This window comes from Neodiprion virginianus, chromosome 4, assembly GCF_021901495.1.
Source record: "Neodiprion virginianus isolate iyNeoVirg1 chromosome 4, iyNeoVirg1.1, whole genome shotgun sequence".
In the NCBI taxonomy this organism is placed as follows: Eukaryota; Metazoa; Arthropoda; class Insecta; order Hymenoptera; family Diprionidae; genus Neodiprion; species Neodiprion virginianus.
Window position 1 is genome coordinate 3230630 of NC_060880.1, and position 27483 is coordinate 3258112.

General features: G+C 42.2%; 1 protein-coding gene across 3 annotated transcripts in view; it reads left to right on the top strand.

The window, feature by feature from the left end:
* The window catches only part of LOC124302545 (uncharacterized), a 53105-nt gene extending 25822 nt beyond the window's left edge, over window positions 1-27283 (top strand). For 2 of the 3 annotated variants that reach the window (XM_046758818.1, XM_046758819.1), the window contains 5 exons: window positions 23405-24345; window positions 24736-24938; window positions 25682-25959; window positions 26294-26357; window positions 26446-27283. In XM_046758818.1, coding sequence (XP_046614774.1) covers window positions 23405-24345; window positions 24736-24938; window positions 25682-25959; window positions 26294-26357; window positions 26446-26813 — 1854 coding nt within the window. In that variant the 3' untranslated portion in view covers window positions 26814-27283. Of the gene's footprint in view, window positions 1-22752; window positions 22841-23404; window positions 24346-24735; window positions 24939-25681; window positions 25960-26293; window positions 26358-26445 lie in introns of those variants that run through there. The other variant, XM_046758817.1, reaches the window with a different exon arrangement.
* The last annotated feature ends 200 nt before the right edge of the window (window positions 27284-27483 follow it).

Here is a 27483-nt window from a genome sequence, read left to right on the forward strand (position 1 = left end):
AAGTCTCTGAACCAGCTTCCAGCCACTACCTGCACCTCCTCATGCTCAAGCTCAAACTCGCGACGAATAGTGTGCGGTGGACAGAACCGGCGGTGTGTGTATTATATGGAGCAATTACTTTAATCGCAGCCCGGCTCCCAGACGTCTTGATGAACTCATCATCAGCCCGTTCTTGTCTTCAGCTGCATGCTAGAGGAATTGAAAAGCACGAATCATACCGACGAGAAGTTCGAGGCTGAGTCGCTGCAGCTGTGAGCAGGAAATTTTCCGGGAAAACTTCGGCCCATCGAATCTTGTACAGACTTGGTGCGGAGCTTCGGTGAAAGCTCGTGTGTGCATCACGCGGCCGGAATGGTCGAGAGTGAGTAATTATACCCCGTAGTGAGAAAAAAACAGATGAGAGCCAAAAATGGAAATGAACTGGATCGTGATTACTAGTGCCAGTGGGCAGAGGTGTGGGGTGAAACACCTGCTTGATCGAGGGCTGCGGTTGATGGTAATTAGTCGATAGATCAAGCGTCTGTGAAGAGCTGCAGGACGACGATATAATAAAGGCAGGCTTGTGCCGGGGACTAAAATTCATAGCAAGTAGTTTCAGATGAGGAAAATTGTACATTCGAGGTGCTGGCTGATCAAGATCGACCCGGCAATAAATCGTCAATTATTAGATCAACCGACGCGATCGGCGATCGGCTGTATTGAGTAATTAAAAAATCCATACACGCCAGGCACGCGGACGCCTCCTACAAGCAGGGAAAAGACGTCGACGAGGACTAACGAGCCCCGACGAACGAGAACCGCCTTTGAATCGTCGATCGCCTGCGGCCGGTTGGACCGACCCGGCGCTTCTAATTTCGAGTTTAAGATACACCTCGTGCAGTCGCGCGGTATTAAGTCATTACAGCCGGGGCCTGGCCTAATGATACCCTTGCCCGAGAGACGGTCCGACTAACCAAGGCCCGTCCATCAGACCGTCCCTGGCGTGTCTCGAAAGCGCGGGTTCTCATCCGCGTCGAACCCCGTATAATTTTACGGTGAAAGCCCGCTAAACCAGAGAACTACAGAGCGGTGACTGCAGCTGCGCGTCCTGATCCAGTACGAGATAAAGTCGTCCGAAGATCCTGGCACCGCGCTGGTGGTCCAGCGATTGATCGGCGCCGATACTGACAATCGATAACGTCACTTCGCTTCGCGGATTACCATACGTCGATAACAGAAGCAACCCTCGTTGTCACCCGGCCTCGTCTGTCAAAAATCATTGTGAATTTACTAAACATTTACTGTATAATAGCGTTGTCAAATTACAAAATCAGTTTGTAAATTTGCGAATTTAGTTTCGTGATGTAAATTACCGTATACTTGCCTTAAATTCACGATAAAAATGTTTCTTTTACTCAAATTTATAAGAAAAACACAAAGAAGTAATTTGAATTTACTAAATCGTGTATTAAATTTGATACAGTGTAAGAAGTTCCATAAAGAAATTTTTAACAATGGTACGACGCCCGATGATGGAAAAGAGAGGGGTTACAAAGCTGTTTCGCCAGATGATCGATGCATCGAAACTTCCGGAATCATTAACATAGGTATGTCAATTTACTGATCCCGTTGAAATCCACCGTTAGATCGTCACAGCGCCGTTTCAGTTCGAGTGCAACGTGAAATTCGATATCCTGGTCGAAGATTGCATCGGATTATCGGCTTCGAATCGGCCACCGGTGGCCAGATTCCAACCGACGACGGACTGGTAGTTCGGTTTCGCGTTATCGCCGGCTGATCGATCAGACGTGATAATTCATCCGTGATAAAGATACGCGATCGACAGTTTTCCAAAGTACAACGACAGATCGAAACTGATCAATCAGACAGCAGACAGACACCTTGGAAATCGCAACACTGATCTGCATGGGATGTGCCGCGGGAAGACTGAAAATAAGTGAAATATCGAAATTAAATACGAGATACGTAGAAATGATCTATGAATCAATACAAAATGGAATCTTCACTGGTAGGCGAGTTGAAATTTGTACAAAGTAAGTTGACTTTCTTTCTGGTTACTATCCGTCTCACTTGAGCGCTATTGTAAAATAGTGTTTCGTGTAAATGACGCAGTAAACAATGTCCCGAGGAGAATACAAACTGCGGTTCGAAACGTTGACACAAAAAATTATGTTTTTTTTCTGAAAATCCAAATTTCCAAGATTCTTTTCACATACACGTTGAATATGAGACTCTGAGCATAATAATCGAAGTATCATTTTAGTGAAACTGATTCGGCGAGCGATCAATGCTTGCATTTCGGGTGAGCGAAAAAACGTCGAAAAATACTTAATGTTGCAGCGTGGATTCGGTAGGGGAAGCTTTTGATCGCGAAAGGCATTAACGCCGGTGGGCCGCAACTCTTCCGGCGTTATGAGGCCAGCCGGGGGAACCCCTGGGTCGTCATTTTCACTCGAGCCGACGTAATTGCATGCTGCTGCCGGCGGTAACATCGTCGTCCGTTGGGATAACGCAGTTACCTCGTTGTTTCTGTCAGCCTATCGCCGCCTGTGTGTCGGTACACGCCTACACGCCCATATATGTGTATAACTGACAGTATAGCGTGTGCACACATATATATGTGTATATATATATATATATATATATATATATATATATTATATATGTATGTTTCGAACAATAATTACTGATCGGATAAGATTTCATTAAGCCAAGCTCAAAATTATACCGGGTTACGGGATGAGATTATGCAAATTATTACGAGATTGGCACTGCGTCGGCTGTTGCAGAGTATAACAAACCAGTATTTACCCTACTTCCATTCTAAGTCTCGCGTATCTCATTACCCAATCATCGGATAATTAATCTCAGAGTTGAAAGGAAAATTGAACAAAATAGTTCCGAAACGGGACGAAGTTTGTCATTCATGAGTTTCGTTTTCAATCTTTACAGTTTAATCTCCGTAATATTTATCTCTTTGCTTGTTTTTATTGACAGGAATAATCTTCAACACCTCAGCTGTTACACCGATGAATTTATAAGCATCCGAATTTCCCTTCTCTTCTCCAATCTTTAACTTCGGAAAATATGCCGGGATCCGCGAATCGTGGAGAGAAAAATTTGAAACACACAGCAGTGCATTAATATCGGGCACTGACAACAGCAAGAATACGTCTATCCGGAAATACGATTTTTCTCCTTATCTCCGGGCTCTATAAGTTCTCTGCCGTCGAGTCTGCCATCTCGGTGCGGAGCTGCGGAGCGTAGAATCTGGATTTTACAGTCTAAAATCCGACGCACTGCAAGCCAGAAATGGGAACAAATTTCATCAGCATCAATCCCGAAGCCAGACGTCATATCGGCCGAGAGTTTTCCGTCAATTTAATCGAACAATACGTATCAGAAGGGGGACCAGAGTGACTGACAACTGTACGCAGTTTTAATAGACGGTACATCACATTCGTTTTATCTCCGTCGGCTAAACTCCCGACCGATAGAAGGAAAACTTCCATAACAATTTCGTATTTTCTTGTTTCATGAAAATCGGCCCAGCGCCGCGAAACCGGAATCACAAATTATTTATAATCACAGCGATGTTGCCGATTGAGCGTTGCTGTTGTTATTCTATTTTTTTATTTTCACTCGTTTGGCTTCCATTCTGCTAACACTTTGCATCGCGTGTGGCTAGTTTTTGACCTGCTGATTCACCCATCAACGCTACACTACAGCCATATTTCAGGAGCAAACGACTCGATGGATTGGGACTAATAGCCCTCGTCACGATGATGATGATAGATATAATGTGCCGAAGGTAATTTGCCACTCTATCCCTGTGGGAAAAACAGACGAACAACATCGCTGATCGATCTTCGTGTGGAAAAGTCTATTTTTGAACAATATATACCTCAATCAGTCTCGCCAATGAAACTCATCAGAGTTCATTCCATTACGAAAAATTGTCTGATCGAACAGAATCTCAAATTAAGATGTCAGGCATTTTCTTGATCTGCAATTCCAAACCAATAGATACAGTTAAAGATGTCACAGATGTTCAGTCTAGTAAAAAAATAACATTCAGAATTGAAGGATTGAGAATCAGTGATCCGAAATCAACAACTGATCTGAATTTCGATAAGTTTTATCAAAGAACCATTCGGTTGGTATAAAAAAAAAAAGAAACGATAAACACTAATATGGATCGATACAGTTGAGTGAATGATAATCTATCGACAGATTATATCGTCAAGCACCTGTTTTATAATGCCAAATTCTTATAGCTCGTCCAATTACAATGAATGATACCTCAATTTATTCGTAAGTCAAATCCGCACAAATCACCTGATAAGACAAAGACAGAGCATCAGTTTATCGTGTAATGTAACCACCTACATTTGTTTTATATACATTATATTTATAGATACATTGAAGAGTTCAATAAACATTCAATGTTTAGGTAATTTTTAGACAGTTCAATTGCAAACGAAACGATCTCTGATTAACGAAAACTGGACGAATGATATTGAGCAAGAAGAAAAACGTCATCAAAATGTTCCTAAAATCCGTAAATTGATTTTTTAATCATCTTTTTGTTTTCACATTAATGATATGGGAAATACCATTGACCCAATTGAACCTGATTAGCCTCAGTCTCTTCGATACGAAAATGGTTTGAATCGAATCATAGACCCGATGCATCCTCAAAGTGGTCGAAACAAGTAGAATTAAGTGCAGACGAGATTGTCAGCGTCGCTAAATCGCAGCATTCGGTGCGAAAGAGGTTTCATCCCTTGTTCAAGTGCTCATTTGCCTAGTCAAAGGCGACTCCCTTCGGTTCATTTCACGGCCTCCCTGGAGGAGTTGTCAGGGCACGTCCCGGTTCCCAGAATACGCTGACGTTTCGGCCTAGGGTGTTGACGGTGCGGCGAAGCGGAGAAGGGGCGCATCGACGGATAAAGCGTTTCCCGCGCCACTTGCCCACCCTTGTCTTAACCACCACCCGGTGAGACCTGAGAGTAATACCGTGTCGTCGCATCCCTTTCACCGTGGGGATGAATTAAACGTGGTAAACAGGACGCGGCGCCTCGGTACAGAGAGTATACCTTCTCCTTTCCGTTTCCGCGCGTCTAGTCTTACCGCCTCACGACACCTCGACTAGATAATGCAGGTCCTCGGCGTCTTCCTCGAGTCCCGATTCTCCCTACCTACAGCTAGACCGGAAACAGCGACTCCCTCCGTTTCTCCGTCTCTCTCTCTCGTAATACCAACAATATGTTATACCAGAAGTAATCCGCGCCCCCTCAAGCCTCTTGATTTAATCCTCCTGTTTTTGCGGTAAATTCCGGCAGGCTATGCGAAAGCTAATCCTGCAGGCACAGATTTATAATGCGGATGTTCGCCGAGCGCCGCCGCGGCGCCACCGAGTGTCACCCTGAACGCTATATACCGAGTACGATTCCCGTTTCGTTAAGGGCGGGATAGAGCTTGGACGGTTCAACATCGTACTTATTTTTAGGAGTTTTTTTTTTTTTTATAGAAAATGAAAACAATTAGAGCGCTTTGAGTTTGACGGCTTTATGTTTTAATTATAAAACATTCATGAAGCTATAAATAATAAAGCCCTCAAACTCAAAGTGCTGTAATTGTGTTTATTTTCTATAAGAAAAAAAAATGTGTTTTTCAATTCAAACACGCCGAATAATCTTTTTATTTGTCTTTCAGATCACCATGTAATTCTTACCCGAAAAGACTGATTGTTTTTAGTTCTGTGCAGCGGGGTGTTAACGTGTGTTTAAGGGCTGACCAGGAACCCGACGAAAGTCGGCCGTAGGCAGAGGACGCTGTTACAACAACCTCTAATTTCCTCTCCCTCCGTTTCAACTCCTCCCCAAAGCCCAGTTTCCCATTATCCCTCGGGCCATTCGAAACTCTCACTTCGTCGCCCTTTTTCTCGTTGCTCATCCCCTGCAGCCGGTTACGGGTGGAAACAAATCAGAGACTTTTTTTTATTGCATCTACTGATGGGAACCCGTCTCGGCACGATGCTACGAATCTGTACGAACTATCCGGTCTAGTGATACACTTTTTACGTAGCCGATAAGCCGGCCTGGGATTCCCGGGAAAAAGTTTGACCATTCGCGACGCGTGACCAATGGGAATTCGTTTTGGAGAATTGTTTTCCAAGTAATACACTCGTTCAAATTTAGATTGTCGTTTGACCAATTGAAGCTCACATAATTTCAGTAGGTGAGAAAAATTTGCACTTAGAGGTGGCGGAAGGTCGGTAAAACGATCACTGTTCGCCTAACAATCAGACGCGATAATGACTGTGAACCTCAGCCAAAAATCGGAGCTGAGTCAACCGTACATCGACAAGTTTCCTCGGAAACGTCAATGTCAAGACAACATCAGAACAAAATTAGATGTCATACGGAACTCGACATAGTGAATGTAATAGGGTTTCATAAAATATAGTAATTATTGAAATTTTAAAGTTCCGCTTAACTATTCGTTGATAACTACAAGTCAATTTACACTCAACTGCTAAGCTATGGTCAAGAATTGTCTCCAAATACGTCCTCTTCATCAGTGTCTAGGAATTGTTTGGTCTCATTTCAGGCCCAAATCCTGTAAAATCAAGTCAACTTCTACATTATTGACTATCAATTGACAACCCAGCAGACATCTGTGAACGCGTGGGTTGCCATGTAGTCAAGAATCGGCTCCAAATACTCCCTCTTTATCAGTGTCCGGAAATTGGTTGACTTCATTTTAAGCCTAAACCTTGTAAAATCAAGACGTGCCCGGTTTCCGAACCGAGCTGCTTCCGGGGCGCATGCATCAGGCAGAACCGTCAACTTCTGATGGACCATAAAAGTAGATGTAAAATGTCTTCATGAATTCCTAGCTGGAAGCGGGGAAGTAATACCGGCAGGGTAGGTAATACGGCTCTGTTTGGGTCGGCGTGGCTGCAGCGACCGGCACGTGGCATAAAGTTTACGATGATGAGAGCCGACGTCCCGGGTTCGAGGAGGAGGATGAACCAGCGCTGCAAGCGCAGGACTGCAAGGCCTCCCGGGATTAATACGCCTCGAGTTATCATCACCGCTCATCAAATTATCCCCGGATATCGCACGCTTTACCCTCCTCCTGTAACAGCTCTCCTCAACTCGGGAATTTCTTTTCGCGTACCTACTCTCCGACCGCGGAAAAACCGGGCCGGATATGTGTGCAGTTCAGGCACCTGCGCCTCTCGACTCTTACGTACCTGTACCCACTTTGCCGGAATTACTTGAAGCGTTGAACGGATCTCACTCGATTTCAAACCCCTCTCCAGAGCCTCGCCGGATGCAAAGCGCCGAATTTGCAACACAATCACGCCCCGACATCCCTCGATTAGCCCCTTCAACAGAGGGGTCTTTGCCTCCTCGTTGATACCAGAATGTGCTATTCACCCTTACGCGCTGTTCAATCCTCCTCCTCCTCCTCCTCCTCCTCCTACTCCTCCTCCACCTCCTTTTCTCCTCTCGCCCTCGTGAATCAGACATGGTTTTTTCACCAGCGATTATACTAAACGTTCAAATTTGGTAATACCACAATTGGATTGACTGAATAACACAACTCTGTCGTTTTACGTGAGAAGTCCAAGTCTAGATTCCGATCACAACGTTGGCTTGAGTCGCAGGAGGTTGTATTGAGAATACGGCCTGAGGAAGAATCAATCCACCGACTCAATGGGATCTAGAAGATGAATTTGGATGTCCGTTGGCGCCGGGCACGTTTCAAAGGAGCTGTGCTAATCACATTGAGTGGCGTGGCCGTAGGGTGTACATATATATCGGAGGTCGAACACGTCGAGACAAAGGAGGCACGACCGTTGACGAGGGGCAGGAATTGAGGGAGCTGAAAAATAGCATCTCCTTGTGAGAGGGATGGAAAAAGAAAGAGTGAGGTAGGGGGGGGAGGGAGGGGGGGAGAAAATCTTCCAGAGATCGGCGCTCCGTGTATAATCACATTAGTGGCTCCATTAACCGGCGACTAGCACCAAAATTTGCCGCACGTTCGATCGCCCGCGGCCGAACTGCTGCAGAGAGACGCGAAATGAGAATCGAAAGACCATTCATCCGTCCTTCTAACCAAAAGCTCCTCTAGGGGTCTTGCCAATTACTTCATTCAGTATCCGCGTCTCTTAATTCATTCCCGCCCAATTTCAGCTCATGCGACGCGTGGCTGCTGCGGAGTTTTTAAGTTCCTTGAATTCCAAATGTGATAAGAATCCGGGGATGTGTGTAAGAAGAGCTTGTGGAAGAGGTATGAACGGATTGATGAGAAACATAAAAAAAAAAAAATAAGAAAGAAAACTGATGGTATTTCAAGGGGTGAATTTTTACTCTAATATAACAAGTCTCAGTGAATTGTAGTCCAAATTTTACGGCAGCTTCTCTCTTGGGGTAAAATTTTTCCATCCATCCTGTGTAACGTCCCGATGCCGCCATCGTTCGCGGAGTGAATTATGAAATATCGAGAGGCGGATCGCCGAGGAATACCTACACACTTACAGAGGTACGGAAATTGTTGTGAATTCAAAGTCGAGTTGATGTCGTTGTATATTGATTATCCGTTTAACCGGCCAGCACTGCAATGCACCATTTTGGTAGGCCGGTACAGCATAACGTTGTATACCCAACATCAGCTTCGCCGGCTAAACGGCTAACCACCCGGTTGCATTCCGTGAATTATTCGGCGATGCGTTTTCCACGCCGCAAGTCAAGTCTGCGAAACCTCGATCATACAGCTTTCGCTGATTACGAGTTGAGGTTTGTTCCTCACACCACGGCGATCAATCACCTAAGGGAGTTTCCATAAATTACGTATGGAAACGATATTTTTCCGTTCCACGGTACATTATATCCAACATATTTCCAACAACAACCCTTACGTCAAATTTTCTATATCTTAGCTTGCGTTATCCAAATTTGTTCAGATTCATTTCTATCGCGTAACAGGGACGCTGATTGATTGGTGCTCAACGTCATTGTCGCGAACAAGATTTCCGGTAATTTTTTTGACGCTTTTTCTCTCTGCCCAACTTTTTATCCGGACTGTGGGTCCGGTTCATCCTTAATATTGAAGGTAGGGATAGTGTTCCGGTTCGTTCTCGTGCGCGGCGCGATGCCGATCGTAAAACGAAGCTACCATTCGTTCGTTCGTTCGTTCATTCGTCCGTTCGACCGATTGATTACATGAATTATAGATGCGCCCCATTTCTCTCGATAGTATAGCCCCTCGTTTGAAACGCCGTCCGCCTTTCGACCCTGCACAGGTACCTCACCCACACACAACACGCGTATTATACGTCCTTTCCACGTCGTTAACGCGTCCCAGGAAGAATTAAGCTCCCACGTTTACTGCCCCCCGTCTTATTCCCGTAAATACCGAGGAGTTGCCGCTTCGTGCTCAACCATTGTTCCAGGCTCGACTCTCGAACTTTTGTGTGCTTGCGCTCAATCGATTCTTCAGAGTTCCCTTTTGCCGTTTGCCAATCCCTCTCGAACAAAGGTACCTACGTTTTAATTCAGTAGATAATTGTGTAAATTTTCTTTCTCTTTCACGCAAAAATTACACGCGTTTGTCCCTTAAGATCGCGTACAGAGATAAACGATATTCATGTAATTAAAGTGGTTAAGGGGGGTGGAGGTACAGTTTGGACGATTTAAAATCATACCTATTTTTAGGATTTTTTTTTTAAGGAATTGAAAACACTTATAAATAGAATAATTTGAGTTTGAAGATTTGATTTGACCTAAAGCAACCTGAAAATAAGTAGAAACTTCCGTGAAACTTTTGATTTGAAAAATGCCGTTCACATTTCTACTCACGCAAACAAACGGAAGTGAAGAAAAGCTTCGAACAAAGTTAGTAAAACAAAATTTTGCTAATTTCCCACCCTCTATTCCACTCTTCACTAATTCTAATCCATTCCATTATTATCCATCACTACTCGAAGTAAGCTTCGTTTTTTTCCCGCGAGTGGAGCTTTGATCTTTCATGTCTGACGAAAGAAATGAGCTTGAACAAAAAAAAAAATAAAAAGGAAAGAAAAAATCGAAATCTCACTGCACGGGGCAATCAAACTATAAAAGATAATATCCGCGCCAGTTAATGATTTGAATAATAATGATATTAACCGCTCGCAGGTGCAAGGTACAAGTTCAGACGACTCAAGTGCCCGACTCGTGCACAACGAACGAGCTTTTCACCCCCGCCCGAGTCTCGGCGAGCGTTGCACCCTGCAGACGGTGCAGCAGGAGAAGCGGCAGCAGGGAGTAATGGGTGCTTTCTCGTTAAAAATGCACGCGTCGCGAAGCCCTCTCTTGCCTCAACGTCGGCACACGTTGTCGTCGTGCGGTTGCCTTCTAAGCTCGAACCCCGAGGGATCGATGACGACGCGAAAAGGTGAGAAACTTTCCCATTTCGCACAAGACGCGTCGCGCAACGATTCCGTTTTCGCAAATTATAGGTATACAATTAAGGGTGGTCCATAAATAGGTCATTTTTGAATTTCGACCGGCGTGCCCCGCAAATCGGCTTCAAATTATTCAAAAATAATTCCCTCTTTTTTCTTATCCTGATTCTAATCCGTGCCCCAAAGGGGATGGATTCCATTCAACCCCTTCAGAGGCACATTAAACCTACCCAATGGATTTGCATGAAATTTGGTACAGGGTTTTTTTTGGTCACTGATTACGAATCGGGACTTGAAATTTAAAAATTCAAAACGACGGATCCAATATGGTGGCCCAAAAACCCAAAAGTGACTTGATATTGCTGTATTGAATCCACCATTTTGAATTTTGTAATTTCGAGTTCAGATTCGTAATCAGCGACCCAAGAAAACCAACAATACCAAATTTCATCCAAATTCGTTCGACAGATTTGATGTTCTCCTGAAAAGGTTGAATGGAATCCACCCTCTTTGGAGGTTAAGTTAAGAGTTGAGATAAAAATCTGAAAAAATGTGGAAATTATTTTCAAACTTTATGAAGCCGATTTTGGGGGTGAGCTGGTCAAAATCCAATAATGACTTTTTTGAGGTCCACCCTAGCTATACGTATAATGCATTGCGCAGACACAGACAAATGAATCATAGCTTAATGTAAATTATAATAAGAACCGATGGTCGTCTTTGCAGATGTTTGATTCGAAACGACGAACGGCAGCGGTTTTCGCAAGCCTTGGAAAAAGCTCCGGACCCCACGAGCTTCCTGCACGTCGCGATATATCAGTCTGGGGAAAACCGGAACCGGAAACCGTCAATCATAGGACTAAGTTACCGCCACCACGGCCAACTCACCCCCTTTTCACCCCTCCGGAAAAGAGCCCCTCGTATCGCGCCGTATGCAGCGAAGTATATAACGTACCTACGTATAAACTAGTTTGCGAACCCCGTTCCATATACCGACCGGGCTTAAAATATGCTCGCCAACCCAAACCCATCGATTTATGCTTTTTCATCGTTTTATTCGATTTTCCTTCGCTGTGCTGTTTACTTACCTTTTTACAATTTTTTATTTCTTATCTAAAACCCGGCCCATAAATAACTGACCACCTGTCCGACCTTCTAATACCGCGGACCTCGTACATCTTTTACTTTCCCTCGCCTCTGCGTATATATACATGCAGTAAATACATGAAGTATTGCCAAGGGTTGACCGTAATCGCATGGGTATATTTTTTCAGGGCCGGGGTTCGACTCTCGAAAGTTTTTACCTCTGCATTTCTTTTTTATACTCTTTTTATTATTGTTATTATTATTATTACTTCAATAATTCAATCACTTCATTCCAATGTTTCGTGCACAGTTCACAGTAATGTTAATAGTATTTTATAGAAATTCGACACAGTGGGGGAGGGGGGGATGAACAGCTACAAAATCCTTGCTACTGTTATTTATTTATTCATTTGTTTATTTGATCAGTTGTTTTTTGTGTTTTTTTTTACAGTATTTTATACAAATACCGCTATATCTTTGCACAACTTAAGCCTTTACGGACTGTGGCACTGTTACATTCTCGCTAAATTCGGTGAGTTTGCTCTGAGCAGACTGCTGAGCGGAGTTGAAAGTGTTCTGCATCGTTTCCTTGGCCGTTTCGATAACGCGAGTCGCCTTCTCCTGCATCTGATCAATCGCACCTTGAACTTTCTCTTTAAACGTGTCGTATATCTCTCGCATCTGGTCCATAGACTGCGGTGCTGGTTTTGCCGAGACCTGAAGACGCGCGTAAAAATAAAAAATTAGTCTACCACTGGATTTTTTTGTCTTTTGAAAACCGATTGCGCAGCTGGAATGACCTTCCAGCTTTGAAACAAGCGGCTTTTGACTTAACATGAGCCAGCCTTCGAACTTCCCGTTCTCACACTGTAGGTTTCACGTTTATAGAGAAAAAAAAAAGATTAATATTCGATTCGAATTTTGAATTACAAATCAAGATTCGTGGTCAACGATTTTAAAGCTCTGGCATACTATTTGAACACCGTTACAAATTTTAGAAATCTGACCTTGGATTCGATATCGGTGACTCGAAAAACCTTCGCTTACTAATTTCTACAACAATCGGAATATTTTTAGATTTTTTTTTCTACCGACTTCAGATCGGCGATCAGCCATCCAACAAACCGACGAGTACCAATCTTCATCAAAATTCAAACGTTTTTAGTTTCTTTTCACGCGTCTTACCTCAAGTAGGAAACACGCGGCCAGGCAAACCACGATCAGGGACAATTTCATGACGCCTCAGGTGTCGGAACAAGAAAGGTATGATAAACGAACTACACAGTAGATCGATGAAGTCAGGCGTGTGTGAAAAGGTCCAAAGCGCAACAATTGTAGCACGGATAAAAATTGTCTTGCAAAAACGAGAGCTGGGTAACGACTGAGCGTTGATGTCGAACCGCGATTCTATTTATCTATCCTATTTTCTATTATGTCTATATGTTCCTGTGTACCTGTATACCTTCCTGACCGGATGTGGGAACTGTTATTAACTCGCGATAAGCACTCATCAAACAATCCGCTCTTCGTGCAAACCGACGATCGTTTCAAGCCGATACCCACAACACATTCACCAACTTTTGCCTGCAGTATTCAATACAACTTCGCACATCCTGCCCTTCAACGTTTTTCAAATGGCAAACACCTCGACTAGCTTTGTTAACTTCCATTGTGCCGCAAACGTATGACGTTTGTTCCCGGAATGAAATTCGTCAAGGTGTTTGTTTATCGTTTGTTTCTTCATTTTGCAATTAATTTTTTTTTTTTTACCGAACTTCCGTCATCTATTACAGATAAAATATCGACTCGTTTTTAATAAATTTCTCTGCTACATCGGCGGAAATGATAATACAAATGTGTAAACAGTTTTCTAGGTGGTAATAAATCGATATCTATCTTTCGATCGAGGAGTGTCGTGTCGTGCCGATGTCTGTTTACAAGGTCTGCAAACAATGGATGACCAGCGTTATGTTTTCTTGCAACACCGTTCGTGGACGATCGCGAGACTTTGTCGCAGTGAAAAGGAAATTCAGGGCACTGGTAACCGGAACGAGATAACTTTGGTGGCGACAGGAAAGTGCACGACTAATCTGGCCCGATGTGTATTATGTGGAAAAAGTAATGAGCTAACGAACCTGAAGCTTGAAGGGATTTAGTGCGTCGCGTCGAGCTGCCGCAATTAATACCGGGGGAGGGATTCGAGTCGGTATATTTCAACGTCAACGAAAATACATCAGTGGCAAAACACGGAATTAATATTAACGGCTGCGGGGCCCAGGATGAAGATGACGCATTGGCGATGCGGTGACACCGGCATCCGGTAACGCCGAAGGTCCCTTCAAAGTCCCCGTTTTTATTCCTGGATCGGGCTTTGTGCACCACTGGAACAGGGTACTTAGCAGTGGTTAAGTTCCTGTCGCCGAAACCTCTTCTTCTTCTTCTTCTTCTTATTCCTTAACGTGATGCAAGCCTCGGCCAACATCCGTTCGTCCGTGACTCGAAGAGCACTCGGGGTAATTTGACACGAGTTTCAACATGACGTCTCAATCCTCTAAATCACCCTTCCGAATCTCGAGTGGTTGACTTTGATACTACTTTGATGGACCAGATGCAGGCGATCTTGGGATCCGATCAATTGGAGCAGGCGTGAAATGTTCCGAAAGAGCAAAATTCTGGATTTTTTGGTGGCGAAATTTGAAGTACAGCAATAAAACTTTGACGAAACATCAAAAAACACACGTCAAAAAAGAAAACCAAGATTTCGTAAATTCAAGTTATAATTTGAAACTTTGATCTTTCGTCAAAGTTTCATTTCTTTAACTTCAACTTTCGGAGCCCTTTCGGAACTTTTCAAATTTGGAACTTCAACCATACCCCGATCAACTACAACCTGTATAAATTGCGACGGATTTGACAAACTTGCGGGTAGGTCTTCTTCATCCTTTCTTCGTCACTTTTATCACCATCGTTCAGTCGACGAACTTTGCGCCAGGATCTACAGATTGACGAATGCGTTTATGTCTGTTTCGATTCGTCCCGTCGTCAATCCCGTCGATTAAACTAATAATTTTGACTCGCTGAGTTACAGTTCCCGCCTCTCGCGATACTAGAGATCTATGGAGCCCGCTGGTATGACGTCTAGGGGTCGAGAGTTTCGGGCGAGAAAAATCGTTGTGTACACTCGTGAATCAATATATCGCAGCCCCTTATTTGTGCGGCGATACCGGGATCCCGTACAATGAGAAAAATTTCATTTGTTATGTCGTTAAAAAGAACTGTTTGAATATTGTTGGGATTACGAAAAACGAGCTAAGCCTAACCATTTTGCGCTATCGTCGATCCTTTTTTGGTTATTGCAACGCAAAATCAGTTTGTGAGGTTTACTCTACTTTGTTAGTTAAACAAGGCTTTAACGTCAATTTATTCTTGCGCGTGCATTAAATTTTCGCAACAGTTGCGAGAAGATAGCAACAGTGATCGTAATGAGAAAGAACAGTAACGGATACTAGACTTTCTGGTAACAGATACAAAACTACTTTTCACTTTATACCCAGAACCATATATTTCATTTGTGGTAAAAAATGAAAATAGTTAAGGAGCGGTAACCGGAACTAAAAAGTTCTCTCATTGTCAGTGTAGTCCCGAATCGACCCAACTTCCGGCCGACTTCACGCCGCAGGCGAGCTTAGATCGTTCAATAGAAATCCGGCGAGATCAGACTCGCGGCTAATCGGAAACCAAGGATTGCTCCAAGTCTGTAGTCAATTTTCGCAGCCTTCACACCGCGTAGGTTCATTAGCGTCAAATTTCCCGGACGGTTGGTCAAACTCGTGGTATCGACAACGTAAAAAGGTCCACCATCCAGATCGGAGTCTGGAATCCGGAGCGCGAGAGCCATGCGAGCCTCAATTTTCCATCGCATCGATCATCCCCGTCGGTTTATGCCTCTGCAGGTTGATGGCCTGCGCCTTCTCGTCCCGGTGCATTAACGTATTTTGCGCATTGTTCCCCGGATCCATCCAACTCCCTTTTCGCGCATCGATCACTTTGCCAGACCGACCTGCCGTAGGCCCTCCAGCCATGCTTCTCCGGGGCCGCCGGAACAATTATGGCTTATGTATATATACCGTGCAATCGGTGAACCGCAATCCATTCAAAGCCGGTAATATGCACGCTGACTTATAGCATGTGGTGATGGTTTCTCATCGACGCGTCGGTCTCAATAAAAAAAAAACCATATTCTCAAATTTTGTTTTTCATATCATAAAAGAATCGTTTTATGAAAGCTTTCGGCATATGAAACAACAATATTTAAACGGTATTTTATGAAACGTTGATCCAAAGTTTTTGAAAATTCAGCCGTTGAGAACTGGTTTTCGGAAAAACACGTATCCTCGCGTTGGTTGGTCGGGATAACTCACGAATTTTTGTCAGAATTGTATTCTAAAAAAGTAAAGTATTCGTTGAAATCTCCACCGTGTATCGCCTTGTAAAATAAGTTGTGATCTATGTAAAAAAAAAAAAAATTTTTTTTAAACCCTTCTAGAATGTTGACTTCCGGAATCGAGTAAAAAAATTATACTATACAATAATCCGCACGGTAAAAAAAAAAGAATACGAGCAATTTTAACAGCGACCATTTTTCACCATGTAATTTCTCTTTTTCCTTATTCCTATTCTTATTTTCTTTCTTTTCTTTTTCGCAAAGGGGCTAAAACCTCGTTAAACCAGAAGCGGGTGTTTCGATGCGCTGCAAAGATCCAGTTCCCACTTTCGGGTTGTAGGTACCCACCGTCGCCGGTTCGGAAGTACGTGAGAAAATTTTCAACACAACCGGCGGGCGTGTGTATTTCCTTGGATTTTTCTCTTTCCTTTTTTCCTTCTTATTCGGGAGAGGGAATTTTCTTTCCTTTTTTTTTTTTTGGTTTTTTTTTGTTTTTCGTTTTTTTTTTTCTTCTTTTTTTTTTCACCCCTCCACGCTGCAATCCTTAGTCAAAGTCTCGGCTAGGCTGGAGGATGCAGGACGGGTGGGTGATATCTTGTGTTCACTACGCCCTCATGTATACGAAACTACCCTCCACGCATGTCACCCCGACCACCACCAAGCACCACCACCACCACCACCTCGCAGTTCACTCTTCACCCGTGGCAGAAAGTGCGTCACGTTCCTGGCTCGCTTCTTGGTTCCACTTTTCATCTTTTCTTCTCGGGGTGGATTTTTTTACTTTATATTTATTTTTTCTTTATTATCATTTTTTATTTTTTCTTCTTCTCTTGTTCTTCTCTCGTTTCTTCCTTCACTATCTTTCTCTGTATTCTTATTCCTTTTCCTCTATGCTCGCTCCTCCCTCGTTTCCTCGTACGCGAGAGTAAATCTCTCGAAAAGGTATTCATCCGGAGTGACGACATATCCCAGTCCACGGATTATCCCGCAATCCGCATATTCCGCAACCAAAATGTATAGTTCTGAGTATTCGTTTCTTTTCTTTCTTCCTTTCTTTCTTTCTTTCTTTCTTTCTTTACCTTGGCGTTGTACTTTTTTTTTTCTCTCGCATCGTTTCGTCACAACGAACAATAATCACGAGATCGTAAAAATTTTGCAATATACTTGCGAAAATAGGTTTTCAACCGTGTAACGAGATACAGTTTGACACGATCGTGAAAACCATTCATTCTTCACAAATCAATATACGAAAAGTAAAACTCCACGTTGCGCGAATAAATTCGAAACCTGTCAAACCTGAGCTTTTTCGAATTGAAAAAATGAAAATTAATACAGCCGATGAAATGCGAATGAGAATTAGAAAAAAAAAAAAAAAGAAACCAAAAGCGATCCTCACTTATATGTATATGTTCTATGTATTATATATATACATCATTCGGAGGGAAAAAAGAAAATTGTTCCCTGTCGTTGGCGGGGATAAGTGAGAAAAAAAAAAAATGCCGGACGTACAAAAGAAGGAGAGGGAAGGTGGTGAGAAAAAAAAAAAAGAAAGTAAAACAGCGAAACGGACAATGAACGAGCGACGTAATATGAACGGGGTGGGCTACAAGCTGGCGCTAATTACAAGGGTGTTTGTATTAATGCGAACGTTAGCATTCCGTTGTCACGTCGAGGTGTATGCGTATATATACACAAGCGGATGTGCCTTAAGCGTGTCGGACAGAACCAGGTGGAGCAAACGACTCACGCACGATCCCATTTTTTCCTTGAAAAAGCCGCACGAGCCCTCTATGTATGTATGGGGAATTCCATCCGAACCCAACCTGCGTCTGACCCTCACAATTTTTGATTTCGTTGAAAATTTTTTTCTGCAATTCTCCCAGCTCTGAAACAGAAACATGAGTTTTATCGCTTTTTTTTATTTCACTCGTTAATTATTTATGTATATTGAGAGTGATTTTGTAAAAGGACCCTTTTTATAATTGTCAGAAAATTCTCAAAAACTGTACTTTCATTTCCGAACATTTCAAGAGCTGGCCCATGATGAACCGATCTATTTTTCTATGTTTATTTTTTTTTTTATTTTTTTTTTTATCGCACTAATTTGTTTGATCAACGAAGGCATTGTTTAAACGTGCTAAAAAAAAATATAGAAACAAGAATTTGGTCCATCGTGCGCCTGATCTTGACATATTTGAAAAGAAGATGAGAGTTTTTGAGAATTTTGAAAAAAGTCCTTTTCGAAATCGCTTTCAATATTTCTAAATAATTAACTAGTTGAATAAAAAATCTGGAAATATTCGGGATAATGTTTCAGACTTAGGAAAGTTGCGGAAAAAATTTTCAACAAAATCAAAAAATGGTGAGGGTCAGACGCTGGATGGTTTTGCATGGAATTCCCCGTACAAGTTCCGGGTTCTATGTACACCTATACACATACAGATATACACGCGGTGTGATTAAAACTTTTCCTAATCTTATAAAAACGAAGTTACGCAGGTAGAAGATTGCGTATCTGGTATTTCTTAAATACGAGGAAAACGGAACGAGAGAAATTAGACAGAAAGAAACAAGAAAGAGAAAGATGAGAGGAAAGCAAGAAAATAAACTAAAAAGAAAGAGAAGGTAATAATAAAAAAAAGCATATCTCGCGCTAAAACGCGAATGGAGGAAAATCTCTTTGATACAAAACAAATAATAATAATAATAATAATAAAATGGTGTTTAAAAAAAATGAATATCAAGAAAACTCTTGGCAAAGAACGTACGTCGCGGCGTAACTTTCTGCGGAGGAAATATGTTGCGTGAGTAGGAAGGAGAAAAGAAATTTATACGTCGTCAGCGTTTTATGTGTATATATATATATATATATGGGGCATTCCATGACACCTCGATCCAGATTCTACGTCGTTGTCTCAGATTGACTTTATAATTTTTTGTATGGAAGCACATGACGAAAAACGCAAATTTTTTTCAGAATTTTTCTCACCCGCGTAACAGAAGTATGATTTAAAAACTTGGAAAAAAGCCCACTTTCTAAGATTGGAAAAAATTCAAAAAAAATCTTATAAAATGAAACGAAATTTTTTGACACCCATTAGAAGATGGAGGTTTCCTATATATATAGAATAAATATTTTTCAGCCCGTATTATAATTTATAGTTTTTTCGTTCACTCTTATGTCAAAAATACAATACAATAATAATTTTTTTTTCCCTTCAATTTATTTTTCGAACTTATGAAGCTGTTATATTTTGTAAGATTTTTTTTTTAAATATCTACAGATTTTAGAAAGTAGGTTTTTTTTTGTAATTTTTTATATTACACTTCAGATACGCTGAGTCGAAAAATTCTGAAAAAAATTGCAATCGCGTTTTTCGCCGTCTACTTTCATATGAAATATTAAAAAGCCGATCCGAGACATCGACGTAGAATCTCGATCGAGACGTCATGGAATGTGCCCCATAAGCGGTGTAACCGGAGCGTCGTAACGTGATGTGAGTAATTTTTTAAGAAATTTCCCAGCCTCTTTTCTCTCGTATGTACTTGTGTGGAATTTCTTTTTTTACCTTGTAGCTGCATATATATAATACGTATATGGGTGTATATATATATAAGGATATAACATTCGCGTTTACAGTTTCGGCGAAACTACCGAACTTGGGTAATCTCCTAGTTTTACGAGGTCGCGGGTCGTGGTGGTTATCATCCCCGGACGGCTTACATAATTTCCTCCCGGTGAAATGAATTTAACATGCGCCGAGTTTTTGCGTAATTTTAGAAATTCAGCCGTGACCGGATTTTCCTTCCGGCGCAAATTGCTAACCGGCCAATAGAGTCTGCAGACGGAAGTTTCGCAATTTATTTTCAGGCTTTTTTTCCAACCGGACGAAATACGCAAAGAGGGGGGGGGGGGATGAAAACACCTGTAGATCAGAGGCGAGAATACGCGAAACGCCTTTGAAATAATAGTTTTCAACCGGCGTGTCGTGGGAGAATTTTATTATCGCCGAAGGAATAAAGGCCGCCGGAATCCGGATCGAACTGCACTTTCCGCAAGCTTCCTTTTCTAGGTTACGCAAACATAGCTACACGATATAAGACGGGCGGCAATCCACTTCGAGAAGGAAAGCTCGAGCACCGTTCGATACGCAGCTAACCAAGGAATGCAGGCAGCGTCTATCCGTGCCAACGGTCGAATAATAAATAATATCGCATGTAAATGCAAATTGGCAGTTGAAGATATTTACGATAATGGAAAAATCTAATCACCCTACCGCTTTCCTATATCTCAATTTATCCAGTCTAGTCTCCTGATCGTCGAACTTTGTAAACAACGTAGAAATTTATCAATCCTTTCAAATTTCGTTCCTTCTAAAGAAGATTTTCATCGGTTTTTATTTTTTTTTTTTTTTTTTTTTTTTTAAATCTGTTTTTCGTTTATATCGTCTCGCTTGAAAAATTCGCTGATTAAAATCGATGCCAAATTCAATCGATTCTTTCTCCTTCGCGTCCATCTCGTCATCGGGTGAAAATTTTCACCAAGTAAGTGAGAAACTGTTAGAATCCGTTTACTCGACGTCAATGCATTTACGGGTACCAAATTTATATCGCGTTCTCTCATGAAACTCGACGGTTTCAACTCCTCGGGCTTACAATTAGAAACAATGCGCGCTTAGTAGTTATAGTAAATTCAGGGCGTGAATTTCAACTGTGCATACTATGGCCTTTATTTCTCTATCTTCTTCACACCTTTCGATAATCCGTGTTGCCAAAAAATATTTTTTTCAAATTCGTGACACTAGAGTGATTCCAATTTTTCACTATGAAAATTAGATAAAATCGAGGCAAATTTTCTCCAAGTGAGAAAAAAGACGTCGGTTGGATTGAGACAAGTTCAGAGACGGAATTTAAGGAGCGAAAGAGGCTAGAGAGAGAGATAGAGCGAGAGAGAGAAGAGGGGGGAAAAATGATTTGCCGTAGTTTTCGCGGTGGAAAATCGCAGCCGAGCGGATGGTTGCGGCATTGTTTTGCGCGAAGTATGTTTTTAACGAGGAAACTTTTGGGAAATAAATTTAGCGAATGGTTGGTGGCGGGTTTCCCAGCTTGAACGTAATCTCGAAAACTTACTACACAGTCCAAAGAGTTTACTATTTTATTCCCGCGGCGCTCACAACGACACACCGCCACACCGTGCATTCTAGTATATTTACAACGCTACACGCGGAGCGGGAAACTTTTCCAGTTTCGTTCGCTCGTTGATTCGCAACTAATAATCCCGAGGTAGGTTTGTGTACGATGTACATTTCTCTCGGAACTCGCTCCATCGGATTATAATAACGTACAATAATGTTACTACCGTTGCGTAAGACTCGATACTCGCCCCTGATTCGTTGTTTCATCGTTCCGATACTTTCAGCGCAGCTGTAACGAAAAGAGAGTTAATTTGCTCGTATTTAGATCCATTTTTTTAGTTGAATAGAGTCGAGGAACTGAGGCGTAAAAGGTTTTACTGTTTTATTTTTCAAATTCCCCCACGGAAATTTCAATTCCTGTTTACCCGGTGATACACACTAGCGATATGTTTGTACTTTTTTAGCGAAAGGTAATTTAGCTGTGCGGTTGTTGCAGAGTTTCAACGTTTCAACGTAATTTTTATTATTGGACAAATGCGCTCTATTCAGAGATTAATTTATACTCGCGAAGCGAGCGAGTTGCTGCAGTTTTTGCAAGGATATCATACGTCTTGATATTTCCGATACTCTGCTCCTCGATAACTTCCATTTGCCATTTCAGCATTTATTTTTGCCCCAGTTTCAAATACCAGAACTCCGTTGAGTACATATAATGTAAGTTTCAAGTCGTAGCAAAACAACGGCGATTGATATTTCCGTATCACTTACTCAAAGGCGTGTCGATATTCTTGGATATTATATTATTAATTTTAAACCTTTAACGACCAAGCCTCTTTCCCGTTGAAAAAAATCTTACGTCTCAATCAAAATGTTTGAAAAATTACACTTTTTAAAAAGAGTTTTTCTATTTTTATGCCCAAGTAAAAAGTTTTTCAAATGAAATTATTCAGTGAAAACTTTCTTCAGAGTTCGTTAATATATTTCAAATTATTTCAGGATTCAAATATTTTTAATAATAGCAGTTAATTATTCGTCTTGTATCTGCCACTTTGAACCTTAAAGGGATCATTTTGAAATCTGTCATTTCATCGAATTCACTTTTCGAAGTTGTTTGTTTATTCATTAATTTATTTATTCATTCTCGTATGACGAGATAGGTATTCGGCTCAATCCCGCTTCCCGACTACCAATTCCGATCGCTGTGAGCGGAAGCAATAATTTTGAATCGCATCTCGCCGAGGGTGATAAAAATTCCATGTACGAACTTGCCGGGAGTTTAAAGTGGCATGGAAGTCACGTTTGACCGTCATAGATCCGTGATAAATTTTCAAAGATCCGACGTTTTCTGAATTATCGAGCCACGCTCGCTGCTTTTTCAGTGTCTCAATAAACCAATTCGTCAATCTTTAAACTGGATCGTATCGTCCAAGTGCGGAGTGACGATCAAGGGTTGAAAAAGAAATCCTACGATCGAAACTCCGGCTCACTCTCTGCCGGAATCAAAGATCCTGACTGATCCGATGAAAATGTGGATTCCCAGAGTGTCTTGACGCGTTCATTATCACCGAAGATACCGTCCTTAACCCGGTTCTGGTATCTAATCGAGAATTGGGAGGGGCCGGTTCGGTAGTTGCCAGTACTGATTGTAGTTTTCACCGAGAGTGTCAAGCGGCCCAGAGAGATTAAAGGCGCGGAATATTTGCCAGGATGCAGGTAGGTGTTGGATAAAAAAATTTCGCGAAAAATCCTCCGACAAAAGTCTGCGCAGACGAATAGAAATCGTCCAATTTATCCGGACAATCTAAATTCGAAGAAATTTTTATAACTGCTTGTTGAACGGTTTCGGGTGAATTTTTTTTTTTTTTTTTTTTTCGTCTGACTATGTAAAATCAGTCAGCGGAAAGTTTCGATCCGGCAAATAATTCAACAGTTGTCCAGGTTCGTTTCGGAATTACGTGATGCTTGTCAGGCTAGTACAAACTGCCCAATTATCGCATGAATATTACGTAAGGTTCGTTGTACCTGTTCATAGATAACCCGAGAAACTACGTGAGCTGAAACGAATTATTTATCGCTCATTGTTCGAACGGGAATAGTTCGGTTGTAGGTTTGAATCGGATATTTCGTCAAGCTCAGGCTACGTACAGAAATTTATCCGTAATAAGTTTGCAAGTTTCTGCCGGAATGTTATAAGGATAATTTGACATCACTTCATAACATATGAAGTCGCGAACTTTCTAAAACAGGAGAACACTTAACGAGATTCATGCTTCACAGAAGTTGCTGCTGGTCCTGGTGGTCCTGATCTCTAGAGTGTCAGGGTCCTCTAAGATGGATGATCATGCCTTAAACCTTACCTCAGTATCCGCGAAGACGTTACCAGCGGTGGAGAACGCTATGAAAGTTAACGAGGGGAGATTAAAGATCGATAATGAGATCAGAAAGAAGTGCGAACCGCAGCCGGACTATCGAGCTTACATAGAGTGCCTTCTGCAGGAGACAAAGCGGAAAAAACGACAGTGCGGTCCGACTTTGTGCGGAGGTTATCAGACGTGTTATGGGAGCAGTTGCATGCCGACTAATCAGCAACAGCAGTCAAACTGTCCGGGAACAGGATGCGCGCAAAACGGACAGCCAACCTGCTCAGGATTTGGCTGCGTCTTCTTCGGGCACAAGTGCCAAGGAAACGGGTGCATCCAGATCGGTGAAACCTGCTACGGAATCGGCTGTGCTCCTCCTCAGATTGTCCAGATCGGTACTCCTAGTCAGGTCAAAGAAGGCGCGGAAAACGACGGGAATCAGCCTGCAACTAATAACAGACCCGTGGGACAGAATCACGAACTTTTGAATGACAGTGCAGAGGTTCCAAATGTACAACCGGAGAACGCTGACGTGACTGCTCTCCGCAAGGAGATCGCGGAAATTAGAGATCAACTGAGGTCCGTTAAGGAGCAGAACGACAGGCTGATCGAGATCACCGAAAAGGCGACGACGCTTATACTGTCTGGTAACGAGGAGCGGGAGAGGGACAGGGACAGGGAATTCGACGAACCGATGTTGGCGCACAACTTGACCACCAGTATCGACATCAGCAATTACGTAAACAACACGAACGTCATTAACGTGCCTTCCCAACTTTCGAAGAACGGTGATAATTATCATCGGGAGCGAAGTGAGCCCGACAAAACCGTTCCTGGCTTCAACTCCAACCCATCACAGTGAGTGTATTCATCACGTTCACCAAGTCATTGACACCTAAGGTTCTAGTCGTTGTCATTTTGGCCAGCTCAACTATCGAGTCTGGAGTATATCAAGTACTAATCATCCAGCAAATGACAATGCTCAATTCATCGATCGCAAAGTCAGGGTCGATGTCAATGTCAATGTTCGTTAACACCTAAGGTTCTAGTCATTGTCATTTTAGTTAGCTCATGTATTGAGTCTGTAGTATGTCAAGTACTAATCATCCAGCAAATGACAATGCTCAATTCATCGATCGCAAAGTCAGCGTCTACGTAGAATGTATTGTGATATTGTATGAGTGATGGTCTTACGGACAGTGCTTCAACAAAGATTAACGTTAATTATGACCTCACGATGAACTCTAGGCTTCAGGGTACCACTGGAAATTCTGCAACCGAAACCAAGTCACACTGCTGTGTCGTCGTGCGGCCTAAGACGTGTCGCACCATTTGGCAGCCTCCATACGTCGTCTGCGGACAGAAGAAGCATCGGACTTGCGGATCGCATTGCTATGGTAAACAAGTCGTTCATAGTCAGGTGCGGCCGGAGTGCGTCAGGAATGCTACTGGTGAGTGTGTAATTCGTAATTTTTTCAAAACTACCGGAGACAGAGCATAAGGATCATTTTGTAGGTCAAAAAAATCTTGGACGAAAATTACACTGGAATTAGAAATTCAACATTTTTACCGAAGTCAATCTACGAGTTACAATAATATATTTGTAAATAATATATATATATAATAAGAAGATTACAATATTGAACTTAACTGCATCACCTCGTTATATCAACTAGCATCAGAGAAATGACGCTATTTTATTCTCTTTCTTTGCGGAAATATTCATAGTTATATACCTATGTCCTCATAATTATACAAAAAGGCTCATTTTATCCGTGAACTGAATACTTCACAAGTGGTTGGAGTTTAATTTTGGATATGTCCTGCTGAATAACAAGTTTATCATCAGTTATTTATAAGGATTTTACAAAACGTATTTTTTTCACCAACTTAATAGAAGCTTGATTAAAATTCTGTCTTTGGACAATAATTTGTAGAAAAATGTATTTCTCATCATAATCGAAGGAACTATCTAATTTCGCTGATAGTGATAACACAGTAATTAGGTGTTTTATGAATGAAATTCATTACGCAAAATTTGACTTTTTTTTGTTCACAGGGATCTTTTTATCCATGTTTGTCCTGTTCAGCCTTGTCAGTTTCACTTTTTGAACCCTTATCCCGTCGTACGTCCCAATTGCCTCTTTTAATTCTGCACTTCTTGCCCTTAAGTTTGATTTTTCGCTTTTCACAGAAAACTGCGTCAGCTATCATCCCGCTCCCTACGTACCAACTTACCCAGTGTATCCAGCCACCGGTTTTTACCCTCCGACCCCGACGTACTATCCGGTTGTTGGAGCTGCTCAGTATTATCCAGTCTACGCACCGGCACCGATGCCAATTTATGCCCCGGTCTCAGGGCCAATTTACGAACAGCCAACATCGATGCTGTATCCTTCGCAAACGGGGTCCTGGAACCTCGGCGAGGACTCCGATTACGCGGATGAGTGCGAAGACTGCGAAACACCGGAGGTAATTTAAACCTTGCCGAAAGTGTAATTCACCGAAAAGCTTTACAGCAAAAGTGATTACCGTACAATCATGACACATTTACTTCCGACTTGTCGTCATTCCTCAGAGGAACTTGGAAATCGATCAATCGTAATCTCTTTCGGGGCGGGGTTGAAATTCCGAGAGCGCCAAATTCCGAATTTTTTTCAAGATTGACTTCTGGACTTTAAGTTTCTCCACCAAATAATTTGGAATTGGGCGCTTTCGGAACTTTTCTAATTCAGAACTTCAACCCTGCCCCATCTCTTTCATAATTATCATCGATTAACCGATCATCCACATCACTTTTCCCCAGGGTCAAGTTATAACCGAAGAATGCCCGGACGGAACTGCCGAATGTAACCCAGTTGTGAAAAAGGGTGAGCGAATCCGTTACGGCCTAGGGTCAACCTGACCTCAAAAATCCTGAGGGACCTGGGATTTATCTTACGGTTAATGAATTTTCAGGTCAGGAAGACGATCGGAACAACTTCGAGGATAGCCTGTCAGTTTCGCAACCAGGACGCGGCGACACGACTTTCGGAAACTCCGTCGAGAAGAGGAAACCCGAAGATCTGAAAACGCTGCCAGAAGAATCTGGGTTTGATCCGTTGGCCCAGCTTCACCAGGTGGGGAAGGAGGCTCAGGCCATCAAGCGATCGGAGGATCAGCTGACCACCTCTTTGGGGATGCTGGAAGAAGCCGTGGAGCTGAAAAGGCTCGAGGAAAAGGATAAAGCGGCGCGGAACGCAGACGGGGGAAAATCTGAACCCAAGAGCGAAAGCCAAGCCAGAGAAGAAACGCAGCCACCTTTTGCCACGATTAATTCCAATTGAAACCGTTTAGTGAATACACATAATTAGCCAAAAATCATCGTCGAGACTGGGATTCGTGATCTGACGAATTTGCTCTTGATTAATTCCAGTCTTTAACGCATTGAGAAAAATTTAGGTTTTTTCGTTTTTTTTTTTTTTAGATTTGCACTCAAAAATTTTATAATAACGACCATTTAAATGAAATAAGTTGTCGGGACATTGAATTCTTTCGTTTCGTTTGCCACGGGCTTAAGTCACATAAGGCATTAAAATCGTATCTATAACCACGATTGCAAAAAATATAATTTTACGAACGAGGATAAACGAAAAGAACCACAGCTATAAATTTTTCTCGATGCATCATTCTTCATCTCCCCGATGATCTTACACCGACGTTGTACGATTCATGTGGATCGCCAGGGGTTCGTTATATATCGACCATTTCCGGTCTCGTTGACGCCGGAAATTGAACCGAGAAATCCGCGCGGAGACGAAAAAAAAAACAACATATCTACATCAATTAGAAAAAGAATGTATAATCGTGTTTTCTGGTATTTTTCCTTTTCATTTTATAATAAACGCTGATCCCAATTTGCATCTCTTTTCACGGTTTGTTGTGCACGTTTTTAGCCGACCGGTGACCGGAAGTAACCGCGTTCACCCGCCGTTACGACTTTACGAGCAACGTATA